The 18148-nt window shown below is 45.8% G+C and overlaps 3 protein-coding genes across 3 annotated transcripts; 1 reads left to right on the forward strand and 2 right to left on the reverse strand.

Moving 5' to 3' along the window:
- Positions 1–379: 379 nt before the first annotated feature.
- F5J12DRAFT_783002 (uncharacterized protein) lies at positions 380–3135 on the reverse strand (the record flags this gene model as incomplete). Its single annotated transcript, XM_051742796.1, has 9 exons — positions 380–731; positions 785–968; positions 1001–1314; positions 1488–1795; positions 1946–2025; positions 2049–2112; positions 2199–2384; positions 2437–2650; positions 2813–3135. 9 exons carry the CDS (start codon positions 3133–3135, stop codon positions 380–382), a joined length of 2025 nt encoding a protein of 674 aa, XP_051599704.1.
- A 324-nt stretch (positions 3136–3459) lies between these two features.
- Positions 3460–4994, forward strand: F5J12DRAFT_783003 (uncharacterized protein; the record flags this gene model as incomplete). The annotated part of the gene is made up of 6 exons (XM_051742797.1): positions 3460–3787; positions 4019–4234; positions 4265–4325; positions 4382–4500; positions 4702–4715; positions 4818–4994. 6 exons carry the CDS (start codon positions 3460–3462, stop codon positions 4992–4994), a joined length of 915 nt encoding a protein of 304 aa, XP_051599705.1.
- Positions 4995–10105: 5111 nt separating this feature from the next.
- On the reverse strand, positions 10106–14064 carry F5J12DRAFT_783004 (uncharacterized protein; the record flags this gene model as incomplete). Its single annotated transcript, XM_051742798.1, has 15 exons — positions 10106–10303; positions 10356–10415; positions 10813–10863; positions 10921–10987; positions 11081–11346; positions 11515–11566; positions 11625–11657; positions 11770–11807; positions 11842–11918; positions 12025–12188; positions 12229–12493; positions 12763–13202; positions 13626–13718; positions 13775–13855; positions 13997–14064. 15 exons carry the CDS (start codon positions 14062–14064, stop codon positions 10106–10108), a joined length of 1953 nt encoding a protein of 650 aa, XP_051599706.1.
- Positions 14065–18148: the final 4084 nt, after the last annotated feature.

An 18148-nucleotide genomic window follows, 5' to 3' on the forward strand; every position in this document is an offset into this window, starting at 1 on the left:
TACATGAGAGCCATGAACCTATTGTCACCTTGTAGTATGGGAGAGCCCAACTGATGAGTGTCACCATGTAGTACAGCTGAGCCTGAGAGGAAATGTTGTCATGAGGAATGGTGCAGCTGTGGTTTGAATTGTCATTGTCAGTTACAAGCAGGCTGGGGAGTAAGTGTCATCATGGACTATGGGAGAGCCCAATAAATGCAGTGTCATCATAGCATACAGCTGAGCCCAAGAGTAGGAATCATTATGGAGAATGGCTGGGCAGAGGTTAGAATTGTCATCATGGGGTACAAGCCAGCTGTGGGATTAGGGTGTAGCCACTGCAATATGAGTAGTCCCAGGTAAGCCCAGAGTTGGGTGTCCCCAGAAGGTATGGATGGGCTCAGCCCCTGAGTTCACCCCTGGCAACACTGTCATGCAAGCCAGCCCAACACCAATGCCATGCTAGCCATCCTGGCAACACTGCCATGTGGGCCAGCCCACCACCAATGCCATGCAGGCCATCCTGGGATGAATGCCATGTGAGCTGGGCCAACACCAATGCAATATGAACAGGCCCAATACCAATGCCATGCAGGCAAGCACAACACCAATGCCATGCTGGCTGTCCTGGCATTGATTCCATGTGGGCAGACCCAATACCAATGCCATTCAAGGCATCCCAGCACCAATGCAATGTGAGCCAGGCCAACACCAACCCAGGACTAATGCCATGGAAGCTGTCCTGGCCAGCACTGATTTAATGTGAACCAGCACAATGCTAATGCCATGGAAGCCATGCTGGCACCAGTGCCACATGCTCTGGCACATCACCACTGCCATGGGGCCATCATGGAAAATGTCCTGGAACCAGCACCAGGCCCATGTGTTCCAGCACATCCCCAATGCCATGGGGCCATCATGCAGGCCATCCCAGCACCATTGGAATGTGTTCCAGCACAACACCAATGCCATGGAAGCTGTCATGGAACCTATGCCATGTATTCCAGCACATCCCCAATACCATGAGGCCTATTGTGCAGGCCATTCTGGCACCATTGTAATGTGTACCAGCACTGGACCAATGCCATGGAGGCTGGCCCAGCACCAGTTCCATGTATTCTGGCATATCCCCAATGCCACAGGTCCATCATGCAGGCCATCCCAGCACCTGTGTAATGAGTGCTGGCACATCCCCAATGCCATGAGGCCATCATGCAGGCCATTCCAGCACCATTGTAATGTGTTCTGGCACAACACCAATGCCATGGCAGCCATTCTGGCACCATTGTGATGTGTTCTGGCACAACACCAATGCTGTGGAAGCCATTCCAGCACCTATGCCATTGTAATGTGTTCTGGCACAACACCAATGCCATTGAAGCCACCCCAGCACCAGTTCCATGTATTCCAGCATATCCCCAATGCCATGAGTCCATCATGCAAGCCATCCCAGTACCATTGTAATGTGTTCCAGCACAACACCAATGCCATGGAAGCAGTCCCAGCACCTATGCCATATGTTCTGGCACATCCCCAATGCCATGAGGCCATCATGCAGGCTGTCACAGCACCATTGTAATGAGTTCCAGCACATCCCCAATGCCATGAGGCCATCAGTCAAGCTGTCCTGGCACCAATGCCATGAACACCATCCAATGCCAATGCCATGGAGGCCTGCCCAGAAATTATACCATGCCATGCCTGACCTGCCTGACCTCCTGGGAGCAGGTCCACAGTGCATGTATGTACTGGTACCAGGTACCATGCCAGAGATGCATGTATTACCACAATGGTGGCTCTGGTAATGACCAGAAGACTAGTCAACTACCCAGTACATTTAAACTGCGAATTCAATGCCTTACAGCCTCCAGCAAGCCAGAACAATACCATGAAAGTCACCATCATGCTTTACAGCAAAAACAATTGAGTTATGCTGGCCAGTCATCATTCAATCATCTAGGTGAACCATGACTCCATTGGCCCTTAGCACTTGTAACACCATGGCCTTGGTGCAGACATCACCATACCAGATTGGTTTTCCAGTATCTGAATCATACAGTAACAACTACCAGTAGCAGTAGCTACTTCTTCCATGGAGATCACATTGTTACAATATAGAATATATTGCTGCATCTAACAAAGTACAAGTACAAAGACAAAAAAACACAAATGGATTGTGAAATGACAAGTACATTGATGTTAGTCGACCTCCATCCTACCTTCCTGTCTGGGCACTGATCTGACTGCTGGTGGTGGTGGAGTAATAGAGATTGCCAGACCTCCAGCAGGTCCATGCACAGCTTCAACATTTGAAGGAGGTACTTCCGAGCTGGCACCTCCCTTGAATGAAGCCAGGGGGGGTTCAGTGGACTCCTGTCTTGAGCTGCTTCAGGATGATTGAACCTCTACAACACCAGTTGCAGTGCCAAGTTCCACCATGACTGGCATGTAAGGTACCAGTGTAGGGTTGGAAGTAGCATGAAATGGGACCAGAGGATGGTTAAGCACATCTGGGGCTGGGAATAGGTGATTACAGATAGCATCTACCACCCAATGGAGAGCAGCAAGCTCAGTACAGGTTACTTCTATCTCCTGCCTCATGTCAGCATTCTCCCACTTGAGGATGGTAACCTCTTCCCAATACTCATCACAATGGCATGGATCATTGGCACTGGTTGTAGTAGTTGGCACTGGAGTGATGGGTGGGTCTGTTGCAATGCTTCTTGCATGAGACTGTGACCAGGATAGCCATGACAGAGTAATAATTTCCACCACTCAATAGAAATATTAGTTCAACTGATTAGCAAAAAACATAGGACTGTGAATAACTTACTGGGGTGGCCAGTCCATGGGCCAGGAGATGAATGATGGCTTGTTACTTTGGATGGACCAGCAGATTGATTTTGGCTTGGTGCCCTTTGACATTTGGCTCATTGACTGGTCAATGGAGCTGGTGCAGCCAGTGTTGAAGTGGTGGGAAGGCTGGCCATGTCTTCTGGGGATCATTCCTGGCAAGGCCTTGAATGGGAGGCTTTTCATTGCATCTTGGACTTGTCTCCCCTTCTCTTGAACAAGCTGCATGAGTATTTGGTACAGTGGCATTGCCAGCATGCCCTGCCAGCTAGCACCACACAGGGACAACTCCTGTCCTAGCATCTCACACACTGCTCAGCTTCTGGCACTACCTTCCAGGACTCAGGAGGGTTGTTGATCTAAGTGCCCATTTCCATTATGTATGCACTTGCACATCCTGCATGATGACTGGTGAAAAAATATTGTGTAATACAATCTTATCACTGGTATTGAAATCATTCCCAAACATCGGTGTAATCCCCACAGTGCCTACAATGTTTTGAACTTTCATATGGCTCCCAGAAATGTTAGATTCAGTTCCAGCAGACCAGATAAATGCTGTAAGTCAATCAGTCCAAGGACCATTACTTCTAATGACTGTGTGCAGTGATCCCATCATGCCATGATATGCAGCAGCTCACATCTCTTGATGAGGATGAGGAAATGTTTACTGAAGATGACCTGCTGGATGTACCATCATCCCTGTTATGTGAGCCACCTTCCAAGCTGTCCCCAGCTCAAACAATATGCACAACCAGAATGGAACCCTCCTTCCAGTCCTTTGGTTTGCCCAGATTACCTTTGATAGAGCCAGCATGGGGGTCATTGGCACTGTCTCCCTCCTCTAGCAGCCCATTGGTTGAGCCTCCTTGGGACTCCATATCAACATGCCTCTCTGACAGCACCCCATTACTTGAGCTGGCATGGGACAAATCACCACCACCTGTTGCCCCAGGTATGCCATTGCATGAGCCACCTTGGGGGTCACCCCCACCATTCCAGTCCCCACCAGTCAGTCCTTTACAAGAACCAGCATTTCAGTCACCTGCTGCCACAAGATCATCAGCTTACATCTACCCAACTCAAGCAGCTGGCCAATCATCATGACCATTCATCCTATTGCATGAGTCCCAATTTCAGTCCTTAACTCCCTCTGTGTCACCAGCCTGTTGCAATCCTATCCCAGTTCCCAGCCCAACAACATTCACATTGCCTTGTGGCAATTTCCCTGGTCCTTGTCAACCTATGGACCTCTCAGACACTCCTGCATCATTCAGCTCCACATTGATACCATTGGCTAGATCCCCATCACCAGTGCCAATCCCATTGTCACATTTGGAGCTTTTAGCAGTCTCCCAGGAGTTCACCATACAGCTGGGAGTTGATACTCCACAAACTGAGTGTAAGTCCAGAAGTTCCTACACAACCATAGCTAAACATGTCTACCAGTTCAAATGTCAAGGCAGATCTCCAGTATCATGGCTAGGAGTGGGGTGTGTCAGCCAGACATCAATGCTGCACATGATGCCAATCTGATCACTGCATATAGGTATTATGCCAATACCCTGGTGGATGCAACTGGGGAGTGGCAATCACATGTTGAGTGGCATGCCATGCTTACCAGATTCTGGCAACAGTTAGCAGATCTTCTGGAGGAAGAGCTGGCAGGTGTAGGCTACCATCTTAAACCAGACCAGCTTTAATTTGTATATTTAACTCATTTCAATGAACATTGTGTTGAATGGAATTGAAGAAGTGCACAAATTGGCCACAATTGGATTATGACAGTGGGTTACAGTACATGGTAGCTATGGGGCTGGTAATTCACTGGTGATTCTTGCACTGTGCACTATATATGGTTGTCACCAGTCTACTGGAAAACAGTAGGTGCCAGCCTCAATTCTACCTTCACCTCCTCACTTAAGGTAACCATTTCTCATAAGCATTTAGGCTGAATAGTTTCTCCAAACTATCCAGCCTAATAGCCTCCCAGACCTAAGGTCTGCCCAGGGACATCTGGTCATGTCCCAGGGCTATGCAGATTTATAGGCCCTGGGACAGATTGGATTTCCCACATAGCCATCCATTCAAATGCAATTACTTGGGATGTCCCAAGACTGCCTTGGGTGACTGGGGTCCCTACTCCTGAAAGTGCAGCTTAATATTAGCATTGAAATAGCTGCAGAAATCCTAGCCCCCTTGCTACTCTGACAGATTTAATCCACAAAGTGTCCTTTGACCTATACATCCCCTCCCATCCCACCATGCATAGTAGTATACAATAGTACTTTTCATGTACATCCTTGCAATGTGATTCTGCTGTATTGGGACATCTCACTAGTTGCCAGGGAGGTGACCCACCTGGGCCTCCACATTTGCCTTGAAAATTGCAATAATAAATTCAATCAATTTGTGTCTATACCTCATGCAATTTGTACTGTATGAAGGAAGAAGTGAATGGTTTTTGAACACTTGTGTGACAGGCCAATATCTCAAAGTCCCCCACATAGAACATGGGGTTGGTCACCTTTGCAACACCATCTGCAGAGGGCAGAATGTCCCAGATGAGCCTCTGAGGTTGTCATGGGGCATTGTGCTGGTCTGCAAAGGTAACTTAGGAGGATGTGCCATCATAGCCCACTGAGGCTGGGATGGGACATCTCACTGACGTTCATAAGGGGACTTGGGATGTCCCACAGCAGCCTCCAAGGCTGCCTTGGGACATCCCACCCTCCCCTTTGCCAACCAGTGGGATGTCCCACAACAGCCTCTAAGGCTACATTGGGACATCCCACTGTTCCCTCTGCCAAGCAGTGGGATGTCCCACAACAGCCTCTAAGGCTATATTGGGACATCCCACCCTCCCCTCTGGCAACCAGAGGGATGTCCCAACACAGCCTCTAAGGTGTTGAAGTAGTAATCTGCACTGATCCTACAAGCACCATAGAGAATCCAATGCAAGGTAGCTTCCATGGTCAGAGCAGCTGCTTGACACTGAGAGGGTCCTGGCTCAATGCCAGCTCTGGTCACATTTTCATCAGGTTATGAGCTGCAGCTGGAACCCATGTATGCTCAGTACAATGGGTCATGCAGCATCCTTGGTAAGTCCAGATCATGTGAGTTACATGGACACAAGGTGGCTGATAGTAAGGCCTCCTGGAAACACAGCAGTAAATCCTGATCCATCACATGACACCAGGTCAAAAGGCAATGAGACCATTTGCATGACCCTAGGGGGTGTACACTGTTTTTACACTCCAAAAGTGGCCAGATAAAGGGACCACATTGGAGATGGTGCATTCTGTGCATTAACTTCATGGAGATATGTTCCCACAGTGCTAGTCTAAGCCCCCAAGCTACTGCCACTAGTACCCAGACCATATGGCTCAGTGGTTGCAGCACCTGGTAAACACCTAGGAGGTCACTGGTTCATCTTAGGACTGGTCACATTTTCCTCATAAGGCTACTTTGGGACATCCCTCCCCCCTTCTTGCAAGCAGTGGGATGTCCCACAACAGCCTCTAAAGCTACATTGGGACATCCCTCTCCTCCTCTGGCAAGTAGTGGGATGTCCCACAATTGCCTCTAAGGCTACATTGGGACATCTCTCCCCCCCTCTGGCAAGCAGTGGGATGTCCCACAACAGCCTCTGAGGCTACATTGGGGCATCCCACCCTCCCCTTTGCCAACCAGTGGGATGTCCCACAACAGCCCCTACACCTACATTGGGACATCCCTCCCCACCATCTGGCCAGCAGTGGGATGTCCCCCAGCTGCCTCTGAGGCTAAGTTGGGATGTCCCACCCCCCTGCCTGGCCAGATGTCCCACACCACTCTCCACATAACACAAGCCCAAAATGCTATCAGACCATTTGCATGATCATAGGAGGCATGCACCCTTGTTGCACTCCAAAAATTTCCAGATTGAAGGACCATGTTGGAAATGGTGTATTCTGTGCATTGCACTCCACATAGTTTTGTTCCCACATCACTGGTCCATGCCCCATGCTACTGATGCTATCACCTAGACAATATACACAGCTGAGCAGTCAGAGCACCTGGTTAACACCTAAGAGGTTGCTTCAATCCCAGCTCTGGTCACATTTCCATCATAAGGCTACATTGGGACATCCCACCCCCCCCCTCCAGCAGCCAGTGGGATGTCCCACAACAGCCTCTCAGGCTATGTTGGGACATCCCATTCCCCTTCCATAAACCAGTGCGATGTCCCACAACAGCCTTTCAGGCTATGTTGGGACATCCCAACCCCCTTTCCAGAAACCAGTGGGATGTCTCACAACAGCCTTTCAGGCTATGTTGGGACATCCCATCTCCCCCTCTGGACACCAGTGAGATGTTATACAAATGCCACAGAGGCAAGTGTTGGACATCCTACCCTGTATCTGACATCCACATTGCCCTCTGCCCACAATTGGGATACATATTGTCACATTGTAACAGGCTCAATCAATGGCACCAATCAGTTCAAGTCAGATCACCATGATTTTTGGAGATTCAGAGTCAGGGCAATAAGACACAGGTCTGCCTTGCAGATGTCCATTTCACATATAACCAAGATTGTGAGCCCATTATTGCATAATTCTTCACACAAGATTCATATCCTTTAAGCCCTGTGTAATTTCTAGAGAACAGTACCAAAAAATATGTGCAGAGATGAAAAGTCAGTCACCAGATGAGCAGTGTGCAGTGAATAACTGCATTTGAGTGGGTGTAGCCATATGCATGAGTAGTTGCTGACATCATCATGTTCACTCAATGCTGTGCTCCAAATGTCCTATACATATCATTGCTTGAAATAGTCATGGCACCCAAAGAATGCTATTCAAATTGTATCCAGCAATCATACTCTGCAGGTCTCAAGTGTTGTATTATTTCTCAATCTCATGTCCTTCTACTATGATTTCATTTGAAGCAAGTCTTGAGATGTGAGGCAAGGGGACACAGGTGGGGGGTAGCACATGATTGGTAAGCAGCCACCAAGTGTAGATAAGACAATACTAGCTGTAGAACTTCAGATCACAACAACACACTGCATAATTGTGTCAAGTCTGGGCCTACTCTGACCAACTCTGATGCTGGATGAGGTCTGGGGAGAGGTTCAGAAGCAAGTCTGACAGAAAGAGCAGAACTCTGACTGGCAGAGTGTTTGGCAAGAACAAAGTCTGCCAAGGTAAGGGTGGAGCAAAGTGAGGGCATCAGGTTTAGCCCATGTGCTACCCCCTTGCATGATCTCAGCCCTCATATTTCAGAGGGGGAGTACAGATGGGCAGTCAGAGGTAACTCTGACAGGCAGAGGACAGAGGCAGAGGGAGTAGGAACTAAGTTGATATTTGTACTGAGGAACAGCAGAGTATGATACATGCTTTTATACTACCATGGAGGTACCATAACTGGAATCAGAACTGACATACAGAGACCCAGAAATTTTCAAGTAAAACTTCCTAGATGACAAATGAAGGGTAGATGGAGGACATATGGACAGGTAACATAGAATATCCAGAAAAGGAAACAGTCCAGGTGCTGGACCATGCACTGCAGAGTACCTGACTGCAAGCTGTCAGGGAGGAGTCCAAAGGTAGTCACATGACCCCTCAGAGAACAGTCCAGTAGGAGAGCAGTACAAGTCTGACAGCAGTCAGAGCAGAGATGACTCATAAATGTTAGGGGGTGGCGGAGTTGGTGCAGAGTGAGTGAATGACTGGCAGAAAGGGGTGCAGAGTGAGTGAGGACTAGGATGAATGCACAATCATGACAAATTGCATAAATTTTTGGTACTGTTCTCTAGATGATACACAGGGCTCCAAGGACATGAACCTTGTGTGAAGAAATATGCAATAATAGGCTTCCAATCTTACTTATATGTGCAATGAACATCTGGAAGCAGAGGGCTCTCTACTGCCCAAAAAGCATTGAATGCCTGCTGGACAATTGATGTATAGGAGACCACTATTGGTTTGCTAAGGTGTACAGATGCCTAGATCACTTGCAATTTTGATGGTATATGTGAAATCAGCCTATGCTTTTTCAGACTTATATAGTGCTAGAACTAGTCTAATTTTTACACCAGGACCTACACCCAATTTCCCTCATTCTGAATCCGCAAAAATTGCAGTGATCCAACTTGAATTGATTGAGATATCAAAGTTATAACATTTAGCTACTACATGTGTGTGATTTTGTTTATTTGGCCTTGCTCTCAGCTTTGAAAATAGCTGTAACACAAGGAGCAACAATGCACAAACACAGTAGCTAGGACTGCAAGAATTGTATATACAGATTGAGGCATCATGTACAGTGCCTAACAGCAATGGACATGTGATGGACATTGGTACCATATGTGATTTGACCCTGGACTGCCCCTAACAAAGAGTTGATAAGTGGCCAGTACTGAAATGTAACAGTAATGGCTGGGGTGACTGACATGAAATTATGGGATGCAGTAGAGGACTCCCAGGAAACCAGGGAGAAAGAGGGAAAATGCCAATTGGATCACCTGATCCTGAGGTATACACTAAACCACCTCAAAACCCTTCAAACACAAAAGTGGGAATATCTCAACAATGAGCAAGCAGAAGTGGGTGAACAAGGGCACCCCATAAATGGGTCAGTGAGAGGGATTTGTGGCTCAAAAAGTGAGAGAAGTGGTGCAGATATGCATGAGGTATGATGAGAGGACCTCAAGGGGTGGGCCTTGCCACAAAAACATGAACATCTCCGTAACTACTGCACCAATCACAACAATCTAGACATCTCCAAGGAGTCATCATCTAGTAGTGCGAGTTTGCAAAAAAGCGAGAGACATGTCAGAGAAACCACCGAGATACAGCCCCAAGATGATAGGGGTAACTCCAGGCAAGCAAACAAGCAGGTGATGACCTCAGGACAATGGCTGGGGTGATCGACACAGGCCTCAGGAAGGTGGTTGGGTACTCATAGATAAACACAGAAAAAAAGGAGCCACCATGATCAGACCATTGGATCCTGAGCTATGCATGAAACTGTCTCACTGCCCTCCACACATGAAAATGGTGATATCTCAATAGCAGCTCTATGGAATTAGACAAAAGAGGCCCCCCAGAGAGGTCTCAGCGAGGGGAATGAGTGGTGTGAAAAGCGATAGGAAAGGCACAGGACTGAGTGGAGAGCTGCAGACTTGTCCCCCAAATCCAATGGTAACATCATTGCTGACACCAGTGACATCAATATACAAGCAGCACATGACAAATATGTTGTAGGGGAAGCAAAAACTACACTAGTAGTAATCTTCATTTATATACTCCTCAGCAAAGTTGTCCTCATATTGTGCAGCATTACCCCTGTTAACCCAATGAGGTTCACCTGACTGGGTTGGAGGGTAGTAGTCATCAGTATATGGACCATTGTAGTAAGGATGGTTGGTTCGAGATGGAATGTGATGGAATCCTTGGTGAGATGGAGGAAATTGATTGTGCTAGAGAGAATGCAAGTTGATGGTGAAACCTCTGCAAAATCAAATTACTCACATGATATGGGATATTAGATGGGCCAGGATCATGATAGTTCATATGGTCACCCTGAGAATCCTACATAATTTTTCCTTAGTCTTGTTACCAAAGGTCAGAGACCTGGATACTCACTTGTCATCTGGGAACAGACTGCTGGGCTAGGCCAGCCTCTTGCATGTGAGGATGGCTTGGAAGATTATCCCAATGTAGATCCTATATGATGCTTCATTAGTCTTGTTATCAGACCATAGGAACCAAACCCTACCCCATATTGCAGAGCCAGTGCAGGAGGCTCGGATGGGCCAGGCTCTCAAGTGTGCACATTGCTTTGAATTGTGGATAGGTCATGATGCTGAATCTTGTGCAATGGGGCATGCATCCTGGTATTGATCATGTGGCACAGTTCAACAGTCAGACTGTAAAGCCTTGTGAATGTCAGCAGATACTGGATATTGAAGTAAAGAGCAGAACTTACCTGGGGACCAATAGTATCATGATTTGATGCCTCCACATGTGGGTTGCTTACCTGAGAGGGAAAAGAGGAGTTGTTGCTGCAGTTCAGGGTTGTGGCTTGTCAAAGGACCTCCATGCCTTGCTGCTGGCGAATCCATTTCCCTGAGGGACTTCTGCCACTCTGGATCATCTGAGATCTGCTGCAAAACAGTACCATTGGTAGCTTTGACAAGTGCAATCTCACCCTTCAAAGGGTCAGCATCCAACTGGATGAATAAAATAGGGAATACCTTTTTTCTAGCACATCATCCAGACTATCTTGTTCTTCCTCATCATCAGTTTGCCCATCATACAAAAGACCCAGTTTTCTCCAAAGGTAAGGTACTACAAGTTGATGAAGAGGGCCAGCCCTAAGTTTCTTGTACTCAAAACCAGGGCCTGGTGGAGATACACCATGGGGCCAGTTGACAATAGTGAGGTGGCTCTTCTGCACAAAACTCGAGAAGCCAGTGCCAGGAAACTTTCTGGGGATTGCCAACTTCAATGCCACATGTGACTGAGCAAAGGATCAAGATAAATGCACACACAGCACAAGAATAACTTACCATGCAGATCTCTCAGTATGGCCAACATCTTCTCCTTCATCATGCTTCCTGAATACTCTGCAGTTGTGGTCTCTCAGAGTCTCCTTTGTATGGCAATGTAGTTCCAGTGCAGAACCCACATCTCCAATGGAACCAGTGCCAGCCACCCTGGCATCTGCACCATTGCCATTCCTGAGACATTTACAACAATCCAATGAGATCAAATGAAACATGCAAGAAATAAACTTACTTGAAAATTGCAGCATACTTATCCATGAGTGACCTGGACATCAATGCCATTTTCATTGATGAAGTTTCTTATCATCTTGGAGCCTCCAAATACGCCAGAAGTTTGACATCCTGCAGGGTCCTGTCCAACATACATTACCACATACCAATCCAGAAAATTGTGTCTTTGCATTGTCTGCTCTAGCTGCAATAGATTTGACAGATTGGTTAGTCAGTACAGCAGAGGAGCTCTCACTCCACTCATAGATGGCTTTTAACTTTTCCCTCCTTGCTGCAAAGGCATCCTTGGAGATGCCTATCATGAGGGTGATGTACTCCTTCATAATCAAATTGTTGATTGAATCTCAATTGGCTGGTCAGGACATTAGAAGCAGTAGATGTGAGAGGGAGGAAAGCCATACCACCATCTGGTTTGGGCTGCATGGCCCAATACCATGAGTGGAAGAGGTTGGCCTCATTAATTTTGGTATGAGAAGCCTTAACACTAAATCCCACAGTGACAAGTATGTTGCATGCAGACTGCCCATGCCATTGGCCAAGTTCTTCCACCATCATCTTGAATGTCCTTCACAAAAGCATGTATTTAATCTAATGCTGCTGTGGACAGATTCCCTGGCTTCTTGAGGTTCAGGAGTTGGGTATCATGGTCACTATGGTTTGCAGCATCAATGTCCTTGGCATCTATAGCCCTACCTTTGCCCTTCTTCTGAAGTCTAGTATAGATCAGGCTACCTTCTTGGCAAGGATGGACAACATCCCCTACAGGATGGGTGGAGTCATCAGACTCATACATGGGTGGTGAGAATGGGGGAAGTGGGGACTGGGCACAAGAAACAGTCTGAGCATTGCAAGTGTGTGCATCATCATCATCTTGGAGTCAACATGTCAACATGAGGCAGGTGTGTATATAGATGGTAACAGAACAGGATCACAACAATTCTTTATCTATATAACAATCAAGGGAATGATGGGCAGCAGGAAATGGTCACAAGTATCCAAAGCACCAAGCTTTGAAACACAAGTGGGCACCAAGCCCACCATTGCATGACCAGAGAGGCACCAAACCCCAAAATCAAAAGAAATGAGAATTATCTGAAAAAAATGTGAGAGAACAAGGGATATGAAATGGAAAAACCTACCACAGGAGTCACCCAAGCTCTCTGTCTCCTCATCATCATTCTCATTCTCATTGTAATCAGAACCCTTGTCATCATCATTGCTACTGGGCAGCCAGTCATCCTCTTTCTTGCTACCAGATGGCTGATCATCCTTGTTCTCATTACTGGAAGGCTGGTCATCCTCATTTTCATTGTTGTTGGGATTCTCCTCCACCTCCATTGCAGAGTCCTCATCACAGATTTGGTCATCCAGGTGCAGGGAAGGGGAAGGGAGCATTGGGGTGTTCACAATGGAAGGACATGGTGTCAAGGAGTATCTTCTATCTCTCAGGCCAAACATGTGCTCTTCCCAGCCTTCGGGAGGCTGGACTGTGTGCCACAGTTTCAGTTTGCCAATCATATCCTTCAGAGTAGATTGCCATGAGCAGAAAATGATGTTAGAGTAATGGATGAGAAATACACTACAAGATGTACCTCTGAGTGTTGCACTCCATCATTAGAGACAACAGCACCTTTTTTTACTCATTTGGAAACTGGGGCATTTTGTGAGGATGGAATCCTTTGGTTGCGAAGAATGCAAGTGTTCAAGTCAGCAACAGAGTCCCTTGAAGGCTCCAGGATATCAGCAGAGTGGGGCATGGTTGTATGGGGGTGTTGAGAAATGGGGGGAGGCAAGGCAAGTATTTAAGGTCAGAGCACATCAAGCCAAGATGAACCACATGGGGAAAAAAATCTATCTAGAACATGTTGTCTCAGTGTGCAAAGTTCTGCATATAGCATCAGCAAGGACATATGAAACCACAAAAAGAGGACACAATGTAAGGGGGACAAAGGAAAAGCATGCAGGAAAGAAGTGGTTGTAATGCATAGTGAGGATGACACACCTATTAAAATGGAAACATATGGGTGGAATTCCAATCAAAATCCAGAATGGCAGTATTCCATCTGCATGGCCCAGAAAGTGGGTTTCCTCAGGACTGAAAAACCACAAAAGTTCATCAGTATCCAGCAATAGAAAAAGGAATGGGCTTACTAGACAGAAAATGAATCATTCAAGCCCCTAAGGGCAGTCACTGATGAGAGCAGGGTTGATGCAGTCTGATAGACACAGTCCCTTTCACATGATCAAAAGCCAAATCAAGCATATAATGTAGACCAAACATTGGAGGTACAATGACCTTTGGGTGAAGTTGTTGCTGAAATGAATCTCTGGTACTGAGCAACGAGGGTCATTGTCATCTGTGCAATTGATCACCAGATCGACACCAAGACTACCCTTGAAGGCTCCAAGCCTTCAGGGGCTGTCAAGGGCACCAAGCCCATGACATTTAGCAGAGAGACACTCCAAGCATTCCACTACTAAGTGGTAGAGCTTGAATGGTAGAAATTTACAAAGGATGGAAAGTGCCAAGTTGTGACTTGCCTCACAGTCAGGCTGCCATATGCAATACGTGGCCTCAGGATTTATACTTCATAGTAATTAATTGGAGACTGCCATGAGAAATACTTGCCAACAGATAATACAATAGCTGTTAGTCTTTACATGGATATGGTAAAAAACATTCTGGTGGGAGTATGCACACAGTCATCTGCTAGATATGGAACCCTTGTTTCATGATCTGGGTGGCCCTGGACAAGAATAATGGAGGGATCAGTCAAGTTAGGTGGCATTAGATGTATTGATACTGGCAGTGTGGAAAATTCCATGTAAATGGAGATTGAGGGGAATAAGGTGGCAGGTGTACACTCTTTGCAGGACAACAATCCTGAAACCCCCAGACTCAATGGGCATAATGCTGCTGTGGGCTATGTGGGTTGCAAGCCAGATGACCCTATGAAGGCTGCAATATGATCAGTCCAGAAATGTCACTTAAGAACATACTCACCTTCAGTACAAGATCTTAGTAACAAAGCACTTGCTAGTGTTTCAGCACCTGCTGCATTCAATTTGAGGTTTCCAATCAGAGTAATTAGAGTGCCTGTGCCAAAATGTGCATTAGTCATCAGGAGTTAGTCAGAAAAACATGTACTAAGGTTGCTAGAGCTTATATCCAATCCAGTACTGGGTGAAGGTATTTCAGACATGGTGGGTCAGGGAATGGGAAGGAAAGGCTGGAGAGTGAATGCACAGAGAATTGTAAGTATGACAGTGGATCTCCAGCAGAAGGCTACCTCAGTTCCCTTTCCCCATTTGTCAGAAGCCATTGTGGGAAAACCAGAAGTTCAACCATGATGAATCATGCACTTAGATGTGACATAACTCTTCATAATACCCTGGAGGAAGTAGCAGAAATTGATGGATAAGATACACTGAAAAGCTAACCATGTACCTGCATTAGAACTTCACATGGTTGATCATGAGGCAACCTGGAGAACATTCATAGTAGAAAGGAAGAACTCGAGATTGACAATCAGAATCACTGCCCTTGAAGGTAACATCACACCAAGTCTCTGATACCATAGAGGAACACACCATGTATTCAGTTGGCAGGGATAGTTATGAACAGATGTGTTGCTAACTTGAATCTTCAGGACTAAAAGGCAAGGGGAGAACTGCACTATCATCTATGCAATCAATCACTGAATCTGTACCAAGGGTAGATGAGTGGGGAGACAAGGGCATCACTATAGAAGGCATATACTGGCCAGGTGGAATGATGGAGTGCAGCCAGAGGTGGTGAGAACAATGGACCTAGTACACATAGTATGTGCTGGTAAATGGGTCAGTAGACTGCAAAGCATAATGGCACATAACTTAAGTTGAAAGCACTGACCTGAAAAACCTTTGTTAACATTGCTGAAAGATGAGGGTCAGTCTTGACTGTCATCACACGACTGATTGTCAGATCCACTGGACACTAAGACTGCCCTTGAAGGCTCCAAGCCTTCAAGGCTGTCAAGGGCACCAAGCCCCTGACATATGGTAGAGGAACACACTGAGTGTTCCCCCAATACCATGTGGACAGCGTACAGAAGATGAGAGTGTTGCTAAGTACTAGCTGCAGGTGGTGCAAATGTTTGTTTCAGCTGTGATGATGTAACAATTGTGCAATTGTGAAATGACATGTTAAAATTCTGTCATTCATTGAAACTTTAGTCACATCAGTAGAAGTGGCCAAATCTATTAACAAAGTAGCAATGGCACACTAGTACTTGTAACTAGGACTTGCTATAAGTAGCTTATCAACATGTCATTACTGTAATGCATGAACATGTCTCCCATGAATATTACAATAGGCAGTCCAGAACATTGAGGAATGAAATATGGAACACAAAACTTATATTTAATCACCTGATTATTTGACAATTTAGAGCCTAGACTCAATGTCTTCCTTGAGCATGCTGTAAGTTAGGTGTCACATTCATTTGTGGTGCAGGTCACATGCACAGCAGTACCTGTAATATTTCTCACCACTACTAGTAAGTGCTACCTACTACCTCGAGTTGCTGATGCCCCTCCATATTAACCAATTCAGTGCAAGGTAAGTTTCCCTCTATCTTTTCCATCTTACTTTTCCAGATGGCCTGGTCACTCTTTCCATGAACATTTGGAGTGTTTGTCCATCAGGTCTCGGGGGGTTGGTGCCTGCGAGTTCTTGATAGGCTTGGGGCCTATCAAGAGTTATCCTCATGGTTTCTGGGGTGTTTCTTCATCAAAATTCAGGCATTAACATAGTCTATATGCATGCAGAGTTAATACACTAATCATTGTCACCTTGTTTTTTGAAAGTAAGTTTTTATTCTCTTTCATTCATACTTTTCTTTCAAACATCCAGTCAACTTATGCTGTACTCAGAGCCAAACATTTGGAGTGTTTGTCTGCCAAGTGCTCTGAGGTTTGGTGCCTCACAAGTTCTCAATGGGCTTGGGGCCTATCAAGGGCAACATTCTCATTTCACTTCAGTTACACTGGCCTTAATGCTGCATGATTCATTTTTTTCTCCCCTCATCATCATCTCCATCAATTTAAGTAAGTACTGACTGACTTCTTTTGTTTCCAGGATGAATGTAGCTAGTGTTCACCCTTATGAATTGTCATTGTGCAACCATCCTGGTGACAGTGCATTCTCACTGTCCCTAACTCAGCTCAAATTGATTATCATTATTTTCAGGGAGATGGGGTGTATTCGATGCACATGTCCTAGTGAAGTGTGACAACCACTGGATCACATCACTGAATGCTGACTATGTTCCCCAACCCTTCATCTTTGATAGAGAAACAATCATGCCCCTGCATGATGGATGGTTTGGCCATATAGACTGTTTCAGCCATATCAGCTGATTTCAACCAAATGACCATGGTAATTACCAGAAAAGCAGTTGCAGAATTTATGGCAACTACCACTTCCCAATATAGACAATGCCCCCTGAGTGACAACCTCTGTTGGTGTTTGAAAAAAATTCAGATTGGAATGTTCCCATGGCAGGTTACCCTGTCACAAATATTGATAATTTGCACCTGTACTGTGGCTATACAGATGAGCAGGTGACCAGTAGATGTGATGGTCACATAATGAGTGACATAAGCAGGGATGACCCTAGATCATGTGATTTTACACAATTGATTATGTGATGGTGATCCTCTGGAGTGTTCTGTTATGTAATATATCACATGATTGTGGGAAAATATGCATGTGACTTAATCAATGTCACATGACAAGGTACAATCATAGATCATCCAACCTATTACATAATGATCACATGTCAGTTTCTCCCCAGAACACTTGGTTATGTAATGGGTCACATGAATGTGAGACAATAGACATGTGACCACTCCTGCAGCATCACATGACAAGGTACAATTATAGATCATGTGACCTGTTATGTAATGATCATGTGGCAATAACTCTCCAAACCATTGGCTTATGTAATAGCTCACATGACTGTACTCATCATGTGATCTCACCTCTAGCACTCTGCATGTGACTCAATCCATATCACATGACCAGCAATCCCCCCCCCCTATTTGCATGCTGGGCATTTGTGGCTGTGCTAAAAATGCAAGTTGTGTCCCCACCCATTCAATTCTTGACATATGGATCTGAATTTTTGTGTGTAGAATAGGCTACCATGTTGCTACACATTGTCAAGGCACAGGCTGTCTGGTCCAGTAGTTGCTGAGATATAATGGAAATGAAAATGCTAACAAAACATCACACCATTCAACTTACACATCCTTCATGCCATATCTGACACTTCAGAACAGTTGGACACATGCATATTAATTGATAGACAAAGTTTGGTGTCACCCCACTCAGATCTGAGAGAGCAAGATGCAAAACAAAGATTCAAGAGTGTGGGAAAATGGGACAAAGTCCCAAAAATAACATATGGAGATTTTGAAAACATATCAAAAATGTGGATTTGCACACATCACAGTGACCCTGCCAACCCCAGACTTTGGGTG

The sequence above is a fragment of the Pisolithus orientalis genome, assembly GCF_024613125.1.
Source record: "Pisolithus orientalis strain OTSU chromosome Unknown F5J12scaffold_15, whole genome shotgun sequence".
NCBI lineage: Eukaryota > Fungi > Basidiomycota > Agaricomycetes > Boletales > Pisolithaceae > Pisolithus > Pisolithus orientalis.